Here is an 18,914-nt window from a genome sequence, read left to right as displayed (position 1 = left end):
TTGGTATCAAATATAACACCCAAGTTCTGTGCTGTAGAAGATGACATAACAGTACATCCATTGAGAGTCAAATTATATTTTAGCGGCTTATTTTTGGTCCAATAATTAGTACCTCTGTTTTGTCGGAATTGAGTAGAATGAAAATTTCTGGCCATCCAATCTTTTATTTCACTGATACACTCAATTTGGAGAATTATGAATTTTCATTGGGTTTAGAAGAAAAATAAAGTTTGATATCGTCTGCATAACAGTGGAAACGTATTCCATGATTCCTGATGATATCTCCCAGGGGAAGCATGTATAAGGAGAAAAGCAGAGGCCCTAAAACTGATCCCTGTGGCACTCCATACTTAACTTTTACTTGAACTTTTAAAAAACGAATACTGACAAATTTTTTTATTTGACAAATAACAATTTATCAGCGGAATCAAGAATTCAAGTAAACATTCTTACATTCTCAAGGATTACAGGTCATGACTGTATGATTATAATACATTCATATTTTATTTTAGAGCTACTAAAGTTATCCAGCCAAGAGCAATGGATGGTTTTCTTGTTATTAATGAAATAGACAGAGGCAGGTCTATCAGGCTGCATTTGCACTTCAAGTCCTAATACACTGATCTGATATTTTGGTACAAATTAGCTTTTTTTGTCCCTGTGTTTATGCTTACTTCAGACATATCTGACTATTTTTCTATCAATACCTCAACAAGACAGATATTTTTAAATGCATTTGACCATCACACAGCCGTGTATCCACATAACCGTAAACGCTCTCACAACACACACGCACACAAAAAGAAGCCATCTGTCAGACAGTGGCGAGTTTCCAAAACGTAGCTGGCAGAGGAAGAGTCATTAATACTCACGAGGAAAGCAATACCTGATTGGTCATAGAAACTATAGCCCTACCCCTAATCATAACCGTAACCAATCAGGTAGAGCTTTCCTCATAAATATGAGTCTTCTCCAGAAACCATCTTATAAGGGGAGCCTACTAGCTAGTATAAAAACTGCATAATGTGGCGGTCCCATAGTCATTCGATAAGCGGTTCACTGGCGAGGAGACGAGGCTGTTTTTTAAAATGGATGTCTGTGGAGGAGATGCTTCAGTGTGTTGAATAAACTGCCTTTGACCCTGTTTACACATGGTATTAAGATACATTTTTGGTGATCGGATCTAATGTGGTCAGTGCTAAATACAGGTCTAAACGGGGTCTAAAAAGTTTTGTGACCCGATCACAAAAAACACATAACAAATGTGGTCAAAAACGCATGTGACTGCATCACATTTGATTTGCAGCAGTGAAGCGCCTCCCCTCACCTGTCAATCAACCCCTGCGATAAACAAGAGTTTAAACTTTGCCGGTTAGTAGTGGCTTTAAAAGCAAAGAAACAAAAGGAAAAGGAAAAAAATGCTCGGAAAATTTTAAAAAGCTGATACACACAAGCATGAGAAATTCACGGATCTTCTTCAGTGCGTCTGATATCAACATGCAGGGACACTTATGAGAACCACGAACATCTGCAGCTCAGGGTAATACATGTAATCCACTAAAATAACGGACAATTCTGCTCGGAATGTTGCGTTTGTGCTTATTAAATTTCAGCTGCATTTGGGAGAAGTTTTTTCATACTTTATCTTTTCTGACTTTGTTGAGCTTTAATGTCATGCAGTAACACACTGACATAGTGATTGATGTATGTCATCATGAAGCAGAGTCCCTCCCCTCCAAATTCGATCACAAGTGGTCACAGGAGATGCATTTAAGCGACCAGGTGTAAACAGCGATATGTCTCGCCTGACCACATGTGATTGGATCACCCGAGATGCATCTTAATACCAGGTGTAAACAGGGTCTTTGTGAGTAAACAGCTCATCATTTAATGAATTGACCACTTGTCCGCTAGTCTTCAACATGTTTTACACTAAACAATCCTTTTGGAATGAACTTTGTGTGGAGTTTACTATGATAAAATGTATGTTTTATAAGAGAAGATACGGACAATTTTGCGACAGGTAGTTGTCAGTTTACGGCTCTCCCCATTCATTTGTATGGTATCTGCAAACGGTGACTTACTGTTGTAACATTTTGTTGACCATTACGCTTCTCCTATGATAGAGGAGGTTTTTATTATCTCAGTAATTAAAAGAATCTCTGTCTTCTTCTGCCTTCCTACGTTTTGGAAATCCACCCGCATGGGAGGAAATAAATAGTTATTTTTAAGAATTTTGTTATTTTAGTAGTTTCTCTCTCTACTCCCTTTACTGTTTGACATGTTAACAAGATTGACCAGTGGTTGTCTTATGCAATGAGCACCCCTGTTATGTATGTACTATAGACCATTTCAAGGACTGTTCGTTGGTGACGTCAAGTGACGTCACTGTTCCGTGAACGTTTCCTGCTTGTTAAAACAGAGATTATTTAGCAGAAATGGGCCACTTCTATTAAAATGAATGGAAGAAATGGGAACGCCCAACGGCAGCCAACAATCAGCGAAAAACATACAGCCTCATCATCGCTGCCTGTAACCCCCGAGCGCGCCTCTCCTCAGAAGACCGGTCTCTACCTGCTGGTGTCTTCATGGGTCCAGGAACGGAGCGGTGAGGGTCTGGTGCGAGTTAGATGCGACGCCGGGGATTGGAACTGCTTATTTGAAATGTTCTTTTATTGTAACCTTAACCAACAGTTTTGGAGATTTTCCCAATTCAAGTAGATAGGAAATGCACTGTCATGACGCTTGTTTACACAGAAAAATAACTGCCCAAACTGCCCAAGAGCGTTCCAAAAATGGCCATCGCGTGGACTGACTTAAAGAGACTTTGTTGAAAGGATCCGGAAATACGTTTGGATCGTTCTAATTCTTTTTTTGTTTGTTTTTTTGTTTTTGTTTTTTTGAATGGGTCTAAAGCACCTTAAAATGAGACACAAAAATGAATCTTGCGTAGCCAGACCTTTGACTAAATGGCAAAAGGTCTGCAGCTCACTGGCCTAGAACCTCTTATGTATGCAGGTGTGATTCACATGTAAAGTAATCAATCACAGTTGTTGTTGTTATTCCATGTTGTTTTGGGGGAGGGGTTATCTGAGATATATTGTGCCATAAGGCCAGTGTGGAAAATATTAATTTAAATAATGGTACAGAAAACAAATGGTGGGAAATGTGTTGAAAGTCTGTACAGTACTGTACAAAAAAATAAGTACAGACTTTGTTAGACATAACAGGGTTCAACTATAAGGACTGCCCAATGGCCCAGGGCTAGTGTGAGAATTGTCACTTGCCCGATAGGGCCAGTGCTGCACTTATTACTTTAGTACAAGCAGACAACAAGTGAGAGAGCACAAAAATGACATGGAGCAAACGAGCTCTTGGAGACGAGCGAGTGCATGCGTTATTGAGCATGCAGATATGAGCGAGCTCATAATATACTGGATGCACCTAGACACAGTCACGTGAATGCAAAAGAAAGTGCAGACACCAAGCATGCTCTTGTAGAACTGTCCTCGATCTATTACCAATGTGTTTGGCTGAAAAAATTGCAGGAAATAACCCACTTCATGAATTTTGGAGCCGGACTGCACGTCTTACGCAACACTAAGTGTCCCCGCACATTCCATGGTAACAGTGTGGGAAATTCCCACATTCTTTCATCTTAACATATTGGTTATTGGTGAAAATTAATAATCCACACATAGGAACACAAGAAATCAAAAGTTTCTTTCTATTGTCTGTAAATCTGTCTCTCCATGCATCTCTCTCACATCTCTCAGCGTAAATGCTGTTTTACATGCATGAGCACTTGTAAAGGGACAGAGCGCTTGTTCCAACAGTAAAACAAAAAAACAAAAAAAAAAACAAACAAAAAAAAAAAAAAATATATATATATATATATTATTTTATTTTATTTATTTTTCTAATTTTTTTGCCTTTAGAGATGAAGCATTGATGAAATGTAAAAATCTTTGCTAAACCTGGTTATATACATGACTGGAAATCTGAGCTGCTCATCTCAAATTTAAGAACATTTAACAACTAGGTAATGTTTCAAAACGTAATCATTCATTATTGGCGTCTGATATGAAAAGAAGCAAAATCAATATGGCTATTATTATAATCAGAGCTGTTCAGCTCGAGGAAGACATTTAAAACAGTCTATTTCATATCATCCTCATAACACACCTGTTACATCATTTCTGAACTGTACAGGTAAAATCTTGCGCTCTGTGTATCAGTCAGTTTTGGTCTTGTTTGGGTTGTCTTGTTTCAAGGCACTTGTTGTATTAAACCAGTACTTTATTAACACCTCGACAGCGAGTGTTTGGATTGTGGACGATCCCAGTGTAACCTCTGAGAATAAGGCTAGTTGACCTGATATTAACAGAGCTGTCAATATGCAGCAGCTAATGGCTTTTTGAACATCCTAAATCATTTTCACCTTTGTCAACACTATATTCTTTGTATTTTTAATCTCTTATGCATGATGTATTTATTTGTAATCTCCTGCATATTGTTTGATTAAATGTCAATTGAAAAATGTATCCTGATATCAGCTGATAATATTGACTAATTGAGTGGTGGAGCTGTTGTTTATATGTCAAGATATGATTACCTTAACAGGCACGTTACTGAGTTTTGATGTTGATGTTGTTTGTTAACAGTATTTGTTCTCTTCCTCAGACATCAGTTTGCCAAAGTCTGCAACCATCTGCTACACCGCAGCACTTCTCAAAGCCAGAGCAGTGTCTGATAAGTGAGTTACTGAATAATGTTGCATTTGTCCAAATTTGTGAAATTATTTGTTGGTTTTTAAGAGTTATTTTAATTGCAGGATAAAACAATAATACATGAATAAATGGAGTGCTACACCTCTTGCCTTACTTAAGCGGGCATCACACGAGCTGATTTTTCCAACGATTTTCAGGTGTAACCTTTATTTACATAATTGCTGGCGAGTAGGTGAGAGACAGAGTGTGGATTAGCATCTGCCAGCGGGAGGTCATTAATCTGAGAACTGGAAAAGCAGATCAAACTTGTCAAAAACTCGTTCTGTTGCTGGGCCGTCTCAAAAAATGACCAATGAATTTTCTTTTCATTGTGCTTTTTTTTTTTTTTTTTTTTTTTTTTTTTTGTACTGAAGAACTGCCAAGACATCATGCTGATCTGAACTTTTTCTTCAGCAATCACACTCCCAGCTGCACATTATCACAAACGCTGAATGTGATCCATAGTGATATTGTCACCAAATGTTTTTCTGGGGTTGACTAATAAAATCAGAAAGCAGTATGTTTTTGTTGAACATAAATCCTTTACTCACAGAAAGCTGCATATGGACTTAGCGTTCTATGGCAAGCCTCGAGGGGATAAATACACAATCACAAACATTCACAAGGTAAAGTTACACCATGAATTGCATCCTAAATCACTCTATTACAATTGTTGATGTTCGTGCAACAATTGTTGCATGAACAATTGCGCATACATTTCACAATAAAAGCCCCCGGTGTATTTCAGCCTTTAAAATTAAAATTTCCGCACTATGAATCAAATCTTTTTCTTCCTCCCCATCACAGGAAGGAAAGACTAAGAACATTTAATGTAGGCTACCAATTTTAAAAACTATTGACATATTAATTGCCTTACTTTCAACACATTATCACATCAGCGAAATCCAAAATTGGTTGACCTCTAATTTGTATTTATATATAATGGGAAATAAACCAATTTTAATGTGATGTATATGTAGAAAACTTGTCTTGAGTATTTTATTATTGCATATATCCTACCCTGTTTTACTGATAAGCATTGTTAAGGCCATGTTGAATGTGTCCCCTGCCTGTTTAAGTAAGAGTCTGTGATACAGGATTTATTTTGAGATTGTGTGGGTTTGTTTTGGTATGGGGATATGGTATTAATTTCATTTGTTCAGGTCTTAAAAAAGGTCTTAAAAAGTCTTAAATTTGATTTTAAAAACTCTGCAGTAACCCTGTAAAAGTAGTCCATGAAACTCGTGAATCACATTCCAAGTCTTCTGATGATATCATTGAGGTTGTGACCACTCGATTTTGCCTAAGCCAGCAGCCCACAAGTCAACTCTATACAACTTGATTTTGGCTGGTGTCTCACCTATTGACTGTTTTTGCCGAAATCTTTTTCTCCTGTCTGATTAAATGAAGGTTTAACAGTTCTTTCCAATTCCATGTTACGGATTGCAAATCAATGTAAAACTTGCCAATATAAGAACAAGAGTACAGTGTGAATACAAACAATTGTAATAGACTGCATTAGGATGCAATTCATAGAGTAACTTTAACCATGTGAATGTGTGTGAATGTGTATTTGTTTGGCTTTTCTTACAAGGCTGAATATTGCATAAAGAAAAGAATATTAAAGCTAGAAAGAAAACTTTGGAACTTTCTTTCCTTGCTTTTCTATTTATCCGGAAAGTGAAAGAAATCATAGTTTACATACTGATATTTGTAGTCTTGAATTTTTCATATTATTTGTAGTCTTGAATTTCTTAAATATTGTGATAGGTCATTTATTGCTATAATTATTCTAGTATATACTCTAGAAATGCAAACCTATCACACACATTCTGATATAAGTTTCATCCATCTGCAGGTTTTCACCAGAGGCGGCGTCTCGGCGAGGTTTGAGCACAGCAGAAATGAATGCAGTTGAAGCCATACACAGAGCAGTGGAGTTTAACCCACACGTTCCCAAAGTGAGCCATGAATGCCCTCAAACACCAGATGCCATCATATGTTGATATCTAACATATAACCCTCACTTCCTGAAGTGTTGATTGTGTTTTTTTGCAGTACCTCTTAGAGATGAAGAGTTTGATATTGCCTCCAGAGCACATTCTCAAGCGAGGAGACAGTGAAGCCATAGCATATGCATTCTTCCACCTGCAGCACTGGAAGAGGGTGGAGGGCGCGCTCAACCTTCTCCACTGCACCTGGGAGGGAAGTGAGTAACGTAATGTGGTTGAAAATCGATTCGTGGAACATAAAAAAATCCTTTCCTCTCTCTGACAGGCACACACTTAGAGGCAGCATTAGTCCAAAATGAATAACATTTCAGATGCAGTATATTGTGTAACCAAAATCTCAATAATAACCAGAAAAAAATGAAGATTTAGTGCATAACACAGTACTTGAACTATAAACAAGGCCAAGATACACCGGGGACTCTTATTTTGAAATGTATGTGCTCAACGGTGCTCAAACAGATAAGGGAAACAAAACACTTACTCTGACAATCATCTACACTGTATTTCAATAGAAACAGGCTAATAAATACTGAATGAGCAGTCATTCATCTACTGCCTGTATAGTTAATTGACATTCATGGTTTGGTCTTGCAGCCTTTAGAATGATTCCATATCCTCTGGAGAAAGGACACCTGTTTTATCCATATCCCGTCTGTACAGAGACTGCCGACAGAGAACTTCTACCAAGTAAGAGATTTTCCTCTTTAGTCACCTATAGACACTGCTTTAGTTAAACAGTACAGATACACCATACTGAAGGGAACAAACTGCTACTGCAACAAGATATGATTGGCTGTGCTTTATTTTGAATGTAGTCATGGCTGAAGGTTCTCATATTTACAGTCATATTAAGGACACAAATGTTCATTAAAATTGTATTTTTCTTAAGTAAGATCATAAAGTGTCATACTTCTGCTAGAAGTCCCTAGCTGTGTTCCGATTCGCAGGGTCCCTACGCAGTAAGCACAGGATATGTTGAAGTTCACTTGACAAAATACGTTTATTTACAATGTCATCAAACACAGACGTGGCTGAGTCACACAGATTACGAGTTTCAAATAAGATGACATGACAATGTACTTGTGTAAATGCCTATAAATGTAATATAAATTCTCTCTGTATAAATTATATAATACATCCACATGTATTTTTTATAAAATATATTTTTAGATATTTAAATTAATATATTTCTCTGGACTCGTAATTAGACTGTTGCTGTTTAATATAAAAATAAATGTTATTTGGTTATTTTATAATATGTGTGTCTTCTGTTAAATGACCATTGCAAGGTAATTAATGTAACGGTTGCATCTTGGGCACTTTACACTTGCGCACAACTGCATAGAAAGCACACCCGAGGTGAATTCAGCTTAAAGGGATAGTTTAAAGGGATTCGCTCATCATTTACTCACCCTCATGCCATCCCAGATGTGTTTGACTTACAAGAAAAGAATATTTCAGCTCTGTAGGTCCATACAATGCAACTGAATGGTGATCAGACCCTTGTAGCTCCAAAAATCACATAAAGGAAACATAAAAGTAATCCATAAAACTTGTTTAAATCCATATCTTCATAACAGGTGTGGGTGAAGAACAAAACAATATTTAAGTACTTTTTTACTTGAAATCTCTACTTTAACTTTCATTTTCAGATGTGAAAATAATCTGGCACCACATGTGACTTTCAGATGTAAAAGTGAAAGTGGAGATTTACAGTAAAAAAGCTCATAAATATTGTTCTGTTTCACACCCACTCCTATTATATAAATTCTGAAGATATGGATTTAACCACTGGAGTCTTATGGATTACTTTTATGCTTCCTTTATGTGATTTTTGGAGCTACAAGGGTCTGATCACCATGAGTAAATGAGACAATTTTCATTTTTGTATGAACTATCCCTTTAATAAAACACATTTTGTTTATTTTGTTTTAGCATTTATTTAAGCCAAACTTCATGTAGTACTCTGTTTGTTCGCAATCACCATCTCCACTCCCTGTGAAGTGATGTATTGATGTACCCAAATTTCTATGCATTTGGAGTTCCCTTTCAACTGATACACTCCCTTTCGGATTGCTGAATAGAGCGCAACAGTGCCCCACCCACTAATTCAGTGTCTGGGTTCCGGAAGTATTTTCCCCATTCATTTCTTCCATAGGCTTTTCGTAAAATCCTTCATAAAAGAGTTGTAAGGCATGGACCAATCCATACAGCTCTGAGGTAAATCACAACATCACAAACTTTGTTTTGAGGCAAATAAGTATTTGAAAATCTGACAAAAAGACAAAGGCACAAATCTGTGTACTTACCGTCTTTAATGAAAGCATGGACTACAATCCCATGAAGCATTGTGAAATATGTAATTTAATAAAAAATGATGGGAATATATAAAACTATTGCTTTTAGTTTGTTGATTATATGTATAGAAAACATTTATTTTACGTTTATTGCAAAATATGTACAAATAGATAAGTAGTTTAAGGGTGAAGAGACACCGACTTGATTACGTCATTCATGGTGCGTCATGGGAGTGGGCATGTTTCGCAGGTTTTGTTGGTCGCTGTTCTCTGATTGGTGGATCTTTCTCTGCTGTACCATGTAATGTAGTTGTTTACCATGAATTCCGCTATCAAACATGATTTTTAAACAATGAAATTGAAATAACACGGATGGATGGCTTCAATGGAAGTATATAACATCGATGAACAACCTCATAGCTCACGGTAGGTCTGTCTTTAATGGTTCATAAGTTATCACATTACTTCCGGAACCAGACTGTTGCACTCTATACCGTGTGAGGTCCACTTCGCAGGACACTATCGGTCGATTGGCACACACCTCCTGACAGTAAACAGTAAAGAGAATGTTGCTATGCAACAAGAATAAATGTCAGCTGTGGGGTGCTCCGCAGTGATACAAATAGAAGCTCTGTGAAGAGGTCATAGCTGTGCTTTATCATGAATAAACATGACTGTTGACCAATGATCAGTATCCAGGACTTGAACTATTCATTTTATAAAGTCAGTTAATTATGCTTATTTTTAATATACATCTGTAATAGACACTTGGTACAGCACATGAATATGGTAGGTACATTCATTCCTGGGTGGAATGCCAAACCAATCAGGATGGCCAATGAATCAGCACAAGAATACTATAACTCATTCATCATGGCAACACAGTGAAAAATGTGATTTTCTCCTGGTTTCTACAAAAAGCCCACATGTATATTAAATCTGTTTTTGAAATCAGACTCCTGTTCCCAGAAAAAGCAATTTAAAGATTGAGTTCTGTTGGACTGTTTTATGGTTTAGCATCTCTGTTCTCACCCTCTTAGCAGAAGCAGTTAACCCTCACTGTGGTGTGTGTGTGTGTAAGCAGTGTTCCACGAGGTGTCAGTGTATCCTAAGAAAGAGCTGCCATTCTTCATCCTCTTCACCGCTGGTCTCTGCTCCTTTACTGCGATGTTGGCGCTCCTCACACATCAGTTCCCGGAGCTCATGGGAGTTTTTGCTAAAGCTGTGAGTTTCATTCATCACAAGTACAGCACAGACAAACAACACATGAAGACTTTTTTATTTTTGTTTATTTTTTTGTTCTTTTGAAATAATAGTTAAGTTCAGATTCTTGAGCTCATTAACAAATGACCACTTGCATTCACATATCAACACTTAATTAGTATTCAGCAAATTGACCGATCCTGAACGACAGTGTGAGCTACACAAAGGTCAACCAATCATAACAAATGTCATTTACATATAGAGGTCTTAAAACTCGTTCACACTGCCAGTGACTTTGTCGGATGTCTGTACTCGTGTTTCCCTAGAGGCTGTTCCTTCTGCTGATCGCTGTATAATTTTTGGTTGATCATAGCTTTTGAAAATCTGATCACAGATAAAATATATTGCTGGTAATATATATATATATATATATATATATGTATAAAATTCTAATTTGACAAGCAATCTTAAAATGAACATTCTGCAGGGAAGAGTGTTTTTATATATATTTTCCCCCCTCAGGCATCAAAGCCCTTTTAGAATTTTTTTTTTCTTTCTTTTTTTTCTGATTTGAACACCCTTTGTTTTCAGCTGCCTCACAGACATAATGGAAGTGGTTTAAAAATGATTCTGCATGATACTGGTTATAAAATAAACATCTACATACTGCTCATGTGTCTCTCATACCAATACAAGCTACAAATAGACAAACTTTGTGTCTGTGGTCTCATAATTTTTGTTAAAAATTTTTTAAATTCAGATTTTAACTACTGGTAAAACCCTAACTTTTTACATTTTAAGTTTAAGTTTTCCTATTTTAATTATCCAATATTTTCACTCAACCCAGTCATTTAGACTACAACAGCATCCTCAAATGTGATGTTAAAGGAATAGTTAACCCAAAAAGTAAAAATGCTGTCATCATTTACTCACCCTATTGCTGCCCAAACTCATATATGACTGTCTTCTGTGGAACACAAACTAAGATTTTCTTTGAAGGAAGTATTTTTTGAGGTGCTTTTGTCCATACAATGTGAGTCAATGGGATCCAAAATTTCAAGCTCCAGAAAGGACATGAATGCAGCATAAAGGTAATCCAAACAACTGAAGTGGTTTAATCAATGTCTTCTGAAGTGAGTCGATAGCTTTTGGTGTGAAACAGACCAAAAATTCACTCCGTATTGACTAAACTCTTCACTTCCACCCAGCAGTCCTATGAGCGATCATGACTGATGCTTATTCATGCATTCTTGCGATTCACATGCATGCATTTGCATGTTCATGCAAAAACGGACGCATGCGCAAAACAACCAGAAGTTCTTGCGTAAACATGCAACTGTGCATGCGTCAAGCGTGAGGAAGCATGAACAAGCTTCTCTCGTCATTAATTCAAAGGATTTTTGCATCATTTAGTTGCCTAGCAGTCTGGCCCCCACATTCACTAAACTTATTTGAAGAAATCTCTGAACACAATCTCACTTTGTTTTGTCTTCACTGCAGTTCTTGAGCACACTGTTTGCACCCCTGAACTTCATCATGGAGAAGGTTGAGAGTATTCTGCCCTCGAGTCTATGGCACCAACTCACCCGGATCTGATCGTGTGGATATCATCTGATATTGACTGAGGTGCCAAGTTCTTCTGAAGTGCCCATAGCCAGCAAACAACAGTTACAGAACAATAAATACATCAGAATGAAGGGGATTTATTTTTCCTGCCAATCTCATGTAAACCTTTCTGTTTAAAAGGCCATCAGTATATAAAAGAAAAAATAAAACATTTTCTGTACTGCTGCAAAACACTTGTCTTCATTTTTAAATGTCCATAAAAAGCATTTCTCTTTTACTTTGTAACTGTGTGTCTCTTCTGAGCTGTATGTCCCACACACGCACCAGTGGCATAAAAATGTAGTAAACCGACTGAAGAAATGTAAGGAGAGGTGCATTACTTTTGGCCTAATTAATCTATAGGCATATTTAAGCATTTTTGTGATTTGAGTTGGTGGCACTGTCACCAAATTGCATAGGTTTCCTCAGGGTATGGTGACAATGACAACTTTAATATGCCAAAGCACTGCCAAGATAAAGACCCACATCAGCTTGCTCTGAAGATCATCAGACCAAGGTAAAGGAATGATAGTCCTAGGTCAAAGGCTTCAAAAGTTGGAAACCTTGTTGAATTTGAGCAGTTAGAGGCACTTTTCAGACCCTTCCTAATCAGTGTGCCAAGTATTTTACCATATGGATCTAGGGGCTGCCCATAGACTCCAGAATATATAAAAATTATAATAATAGCATTAAGAGAAATATGTAAACTGGTTTTATTTCAGTTCTGAAGTTTGGGGTGGACAATATGGGTAAATGTGCATCCTTCACATTAATAATATGCATAATCATAATATTCAAAGGTCATCCCTCATCCGAATTATGTGCATCATTATAATATTCAAAATAATAATAATGCATCTCCTCATATTAATAATAAAGATAGAGCACATACGAAGAATTTTTTTTTTTTTTTTTTTTTTTTTTTTTTTTTGTGGCAACAAGCACTCAAGGCAAAACACTCGCTGATGGAGACATGGAGTTCACTAATCATGGCAACATTAAAGACTTTAAGAAAACACATTGAAATGTGCCCATAAAGACTAAAAATTAAAAATAAAATGCAAACCCCTAGGTTCATTGGACTCAGCATGACCCAAGGGTTCAAAAATAATAATTCAGTAATTAAAGTCACTCCAACAACAGCTTTAAATTCTGAGATGCATGCCCAAAAACTGGTCTCATGACCTTTCATATCTTATCCTTGAAGTGTGCCAAGTTTCAACTATTTAGGGCTTCCACAGACTCCAACGAAAAGGAAGAATAGTAGTCAGAGAAGCAAAAACAAATGCCCAAAATTTCAACCCTTGAGCCTGAGTTTGATTGAGATTGATAAAACTAGGTTGAAAAGGCCTGTTTTTACATTCCAGTTATTTGTTGTCTTTATGTTTCCCTATGGATGTTGGCTACCTGTGGTGGCCAAATATGGTATGTGCTTGGTGTTGTAGTGTTTATGTCTTCCCAAATGACAGATTAGGCTCTCCAATGTGTATCTGAAACCTTTTTCAAGTACCTCTTGTTTCCTGCTAAGAGAGAGAATATGGGAACCTTACTTTTACTTAATTTGTGTGTTCCAACTGTTTGCTGTGCTTTTCTGCTTCCCTGTGCCCAGGGGTGGCTCTAGGGTCAGTGGACACCCTTGGCTCAGCCCAGAGACATCAATGTATGCATCATTGTACACGGAATACACTTTAAAATATGTTTAAAAGTTACATCAGCAAAGAGTCCATTTTTAAATGAAGTAAATCTAACGATACTGTTTAAGAATACAAAACATAACATTTATGCCTGAGGATAAAATTAGTTGGATTGAAAACTTTTCAGATCTACCAACTGCTTTATTCCACCACTATAGACAATCATCCACAATCCTCCTTTATAATACTGCTCACTGCTATTCTAATTTGTAATCAAACTCTTTTAACACATAGGCTAAAAACCTACAAATCCAGAGCCATACCACCAAGCTGTTATTCCTTGTCTAATTAGGAACCTGTCTTCAAGAACATTCACAAATTATATCATATTTATCAACAAAAATGGATGACCACAAAGTGAGAATACCAAACATTCCAAAATGTTAGATTTACAAACTAAAGTTCAGCACAGGTAAAGTGGTTTTTACCAGAGTCTCTGAGGACATTAGAACTAACCCTTGCATTTTTGTGAGGGCAACAGTCGTCTGTGATGGACACAGTCACCTGCTGACACCCAAGGGTGCCGGGAGAACTCTTATGGATTTATACCAACACCATCAACAGCAACATCGGACTGGACTTAAACTTCAGGGAAAGCTGGCATGTTTCTCATTTCATAAGAACACTGCACTCAATGAGAACATTGTCATATTCACAGTTATAACCAGACTGCAGGTCCTTCCTACTAGACTCAATCTTTCTATCTGGTTTCGCACTATTCATGTCCCTCATTGTTTGCATTACACCGAAGAACAGGTTACTAAATCTTTGTAACATATGTTGAATGGCTGGAATGCTTACAAAGGATACATATCACATCATGACACGATACTTGACCTCAGGGGCGTAGCCAGAACTGTTTTCAGGGGTGGCAAGGTAAGAAAAAAATCCCAGCCTACTTCAAATCTACCGAAAATGACTTAATGTATATAACCGTGACCTAGGATAGCGTGCATGGAATACCCTCATATATAAGCGGAGGTTAAAGTAACTGCAGGGTTAACCCCCTCCCCCTGAGATAAATAATAATAATAATAATAATAATAATTAAAACATTTTAAATACATTTTGTGTGCAATCTGGAGCCATACATTAAATGCACAAGATTTTTCAAATTGCGGGTAAAACCTATGTTCACACACCCCATACAAAAAATTTATTTTATTATTTAATTATTATTTACACAAACAGTACTCATATGGATCATTATTTATAGCAGGGGTCGGGAACGTATGGCTCGCGAGCCACAAGTTGCTCTTTGTTAAAAATCAAGTGGCTCCCCGTGTGTCTCATCATTCATCAACACATGATCGTTTAAAACTTTCTAGAGCTAATTTTCCTGCAGAAAGTGTGGGTGCGATTGCAAAGCTTCAATGACACTGTTTTGATTTCCTTTCTCCCGAATTTGTCGTACAGCCTTCTCCTGGTGAACAAGGTTTGAAATGAACACCCGCCAAATGCGGATTTTTCATACAGAGTATTTTGCTGATGTACCAGCCACTGTGGAAGGTGACCTGTAAGACTTCTCGGAGTGATATATTACAAGAAATTAGACACAAAGATGCGCGTTTGACGAAACGTGTGATTATATTTTGAAGAATAGATGAAAGAAAAACCACCGATGCACGTCTGATTTGATATGTGAGTGCAATGAAAGCGCTTCTCCAAGACATGCACATTCATAGAGTTCTGGGACTCGTTTCCCAATAACTATTGATCTTGGCAGTTAAGAGCATTTTCTACGAGCGATTTTATGAACATTAGTTATTTTTTATGTGCGCCCAAGGTGTGAAATAGCACCCGTCACCAGCCAAATGCGACAAGGCTCAATCCAGTTTACGAGCTCCTCGTTCAAAATCAGGTATTTCATACGTGGGTAACTTTGCTCATCTACCCGCAACAGGCGGGTGACCTGTAAGACGTCTCGGAGTGACACATGACAAGAAATGCTGTTAGTCACAAAGACATGCACTTGAAGAAACACACTTTATTATAATTTTAAGAACAGACAAAAGAAAAGCCGTCAATGCTTGTGTCCGATTCCTGTTTGTTCAGAGGCGTGCAGCACGAGCCTGTCTCATGGAACAAGCTCATGTAAAGAGTTATCACTCCTTTTCTCTGTTTCATTAGTTTGAAAACTGTTTGCAAGAATAATGTCGTCTATGAGAATGCTGCAAATGATCTCCGAGGTGATGAGTTTAGTTCGCTTTATTTCCATGGACCAGTTCGTGGTTAACATGCATTGTGAACACAACTCTGCAGGTTCAGTAATATATACAAGTATCTTTGTATTAAAGAAAAAAATACGAAAGTGATTAAATCATAAAGTAACAATTTTGTTTTATTTTATTTTCTATTGGCAGCATTATCTGTATTCCCAAAACGCGATACAAACACAAATTCGATAAGAACACACATTTGGCAGCATTATTTTGGGAACACAAGGGAATTTATTAGACTTTATTATTATGATTATTATTATCTTTACATTTATAATTGTCTTTAGTTCTTAATCTGTAGGCTATTAGTAATATTTCACCTGGTGTCATTGACAGATGCTTATGTGATTGCAAATGGGGCCGTTGGAGATGGTAAATGTTTGGATTTGGGGAGGTGGTTATATATAAGATTTTTTAATCACTTTGTTATTTTAATTGCTTTTTCCCCCCCCTTTAGTTTAAATTGCAATTTGAATTTAGAAATGTCTTTTGTTTAAGTTTTTTGTGTTTCAATAAATTAATTTAATTTTTAAAGCAAAATCAATAAAGCAAAAATATTCACTGACCCTTGGCAGGGGGGTTGACCATATAATCAGATCTTTAAAATATTTTTTATATATTGCCCAGCCCAAAAGGGAAGATACATTTTTCATAAACAATTGTAAAAATGAAGTCATTTTATGGAGACCCGCACAAACACGTGTACTCATTTCCATATTAAAACATTTTACCTATTAATTGTTGCATATTTGTTTGTTTTTGAGTAGTCTATGGGCATAATAAACATTTTATTTTATTAAAAAACTTTGTTTTTGAAAATAGTAAATTATTCGTTTGTGCTATGGCTCTTTCGAAAAAAATGCATCAACTAAAAATTAAAAAATTGGCTCCTCAGTGAAAAAAGGTTCCCGACCCCTGATTTAAAGGAAAGCTAGAGAAAGCATATATTCCTGATTTAGTTTATTTCATCTATGAAACTACAAACTTGGATAATAAGAAATAATCTCTGTCTTTCTTACCACAGTAAAATGAAATTGAAATGGAACAGCTTGGACCTGCATACACCATAATAAACCTTATTCACTCTAGCGCCATCTTTGATTTTTAATGGGAATGACAACAAGGCTGTGAGGGATTGAATCACCATCTCTTCAATGACACAAACGGTATAAAGCTGTATAAAGCTCCTAGATCACATCTGATTTTCCACAACTCATGTTGTCTGGATTTCTTTGTAAACTGAATGTTCTTGGACAGATATTTTTTTCAATGTTTTGTCCAAATGATCCAAAAACACTGTAAACTGCAGTACAGCCCATTGAAGCCTTGTTGTCATTCCAAAGATGGCACTAGTGTGAATAAGGTCTATAATAAGCGGTGCTGCACTGACATTAATTCATCATCAAGCAATGACTTGAAATGTTTTTGAAGTTTAGAAAAAATCTAGGGGTGAGGTCAGGGAGTCTTCTTCACAAGATCAAGTAATGTGTCTGATGATTTTATTTCAGTTAAGTCATCTCAGTGCTAGCACATTCTGAGTTTGATTCGGACACTGCTTAAAATGATGTAGGCTAATAAAAAAGAATGTAACAAACTTAGATGAACTAGTTTTCAACAAGTTAGATTGTAAACATATTCTAATAAATAGGTTTTAATCCAAGAATTGCACTACTTAATTTAATATAGGCCCAGTGTTGGGGAGTAGCTTCAAGTAGTGATGCTACTAACTTAACTACATTTTTCAGAAGCTTGTCAGTAGCTCAGCTGCTTTTAAAACAGTGTAGCCAACTACTGTTTCCAGCAGTGTAGCGCGACCAAACGCCGCATCATGTTTTGGTCAGATTATAACTAATAGCCTTCTTTATTGCGTAGAAGCCAGACTTCTACCGGCAAAATGTCTGACAAACTTGAAGCAGATTCTGGCTGCTGCTCAGAATCTGTGATCGGAGAGAGGTGCCATATGTTGTTCCTGGCAGACTCCTCAATCTTACATGCATGATATGGTTAGGATTATATCGGGGGTGGGGTTAGGACATCTGCTGGCTCCCAGGAACAAACTGATGTATCTTTGTACAACAGGCGACCCAGAATCAGGTAGCGTCTTCTTCTTTTGTAATGGCAGATCACATGCTAAAATAGTGCATTATCACCATCTACTGGCAGCTTATCATGGCTCACAATAAGAAGAGTTTAGCTGAGTTTGGAATGGCATACTACCCATACTACTCTTACTACTCCTACTATATATGTCTATGGCAGAAATAGTAAGAGTAGTATGCCATTCCGAACTCGGCCTCTGTCTGATGGTTATGTAAAGTGACCAACCACAGTTTGTTTACTTTTACAAGAGGTAGAAGGGTGGGTAAATGTGAAATTGATAAAAGAACACCATTTTTATTTGAATGGTGTCTGATCTTTTCTGTTTTTATTTTATGTTGTATTTTATGTAAAAAAAAAAAAAAAAAAAAAACATTATTAACTGTATTAATGTAACTATTCATTAAATGTTTTAATACACTTTATTAGCGTACATTTTGTTATTATTATTGGTTTGATAGTAACATTGAAAAAAAATATGGCCCCAGTAAGTAGCTTCAATGTAGGTACCCAGATAGCAAACTGACATAGAATCAACGTAGAATCGATGTCTCTCGTGGCATTGAAACGACGTTGATTCACATATTTTTGCTCATCGAAATCTACATTGTTCACGCCACTGAAAACTAACATAAAATCAGTCTACTTGGCTTGCTTACTGACGTTGAAACAACGTTGATTTCAGTTGAGTGAAACGACGTTATGCAATCAATTTATTTTCTACTTTTGTTTTTAAAATCACAAAATACTTAAAAATGAATAAATCAGCCTATATATATGTACTTTTCATTAAACACACAGCACATTCAGTTACTCATTATTTTAGTTATACAAAATAGATACAAAAACATAATTCTTTGGAGTTAACTTTTTCTACAGTATATAAATCTTAATACTTAACAGCCAATTATTGAAAAATGCCTTCACACTGCTGCATTAACAAATGGATGTATAATAACAAATTACAGGTTCATTTAAAGGTAGTCTCAATTTTACAGATATTCAGAGATAACTCATC

At 36.6% G+C, this 18,914-nt stretch overlaps 1 protein-coding gene across 4 annotated transcripts in view; it reads left to right on the top strand.

Annotated features, from left to right (window-relative positions):
- The window catches only part of LOC127416671 (suppressor of tumorigenicity 7 protein homolog), a 57,430-nt gene extending 45,352 nt beyond the window's left edge, over positions 1-12,078 (top strand). For 3 of the 4 annotated variants that reach the window (XM_051656149.1, XM_051656148.1, XM_051656151.1), the window contains 6 exons: positions 4,684-4,756; positions 6,628-6,730; positions 6,828-6,978; positions 7,376-7,468; positions 10,160-10,302; positions 11,782-12,078. In XM_051656149.1, the coding sequence (XP_051512109.1) occupies positions 4,684-4,756; positions 6,628-6,730; positions 6,828-6,978; positions 7,376-7,468; positions 10,160-10,302; positions 11,782-11,877 (659 nt within the window). In that variant the 3' untranslated portion in view covers positions 11,878-12,078. The remainder of the gene's footprint in view (positions 1-4,683; positions 4,757-6,627; positions 6,731-6,827; positions 6,979-7,375; positions 7,469-10,159; positions 10,303-11,781) is intronic. The other variant, XM_051656150.1, reaches the window with a different exon arrangement.
- Positions 12,079-18,914: the final 6,836 nt, after the last annotated feature.

The sequence above is a fragment of the Myxocyprinus asiaticus genome, chromosome 26 (assembly GCF_019703515.2).
Source record: "Myxocyprinus asiaticus isolate MX2 ecotype Aquarium Trade chromosome 26, UBuf_Myxa_2, whole genome shotgun sequence".
NCBI classification, from domain to species: Eukaryota; Metazoa; Chordata; class Actinopteri; order Cypriniformes; family Catostomidae; genus Myxocyprinus; species Myxocyprinus asiaticus.
The sequence above is the reverse complement of the archived record's forward strand: the minus strand, read 5'-3'. Positions and strand labels throughout refer to the sequence as shown.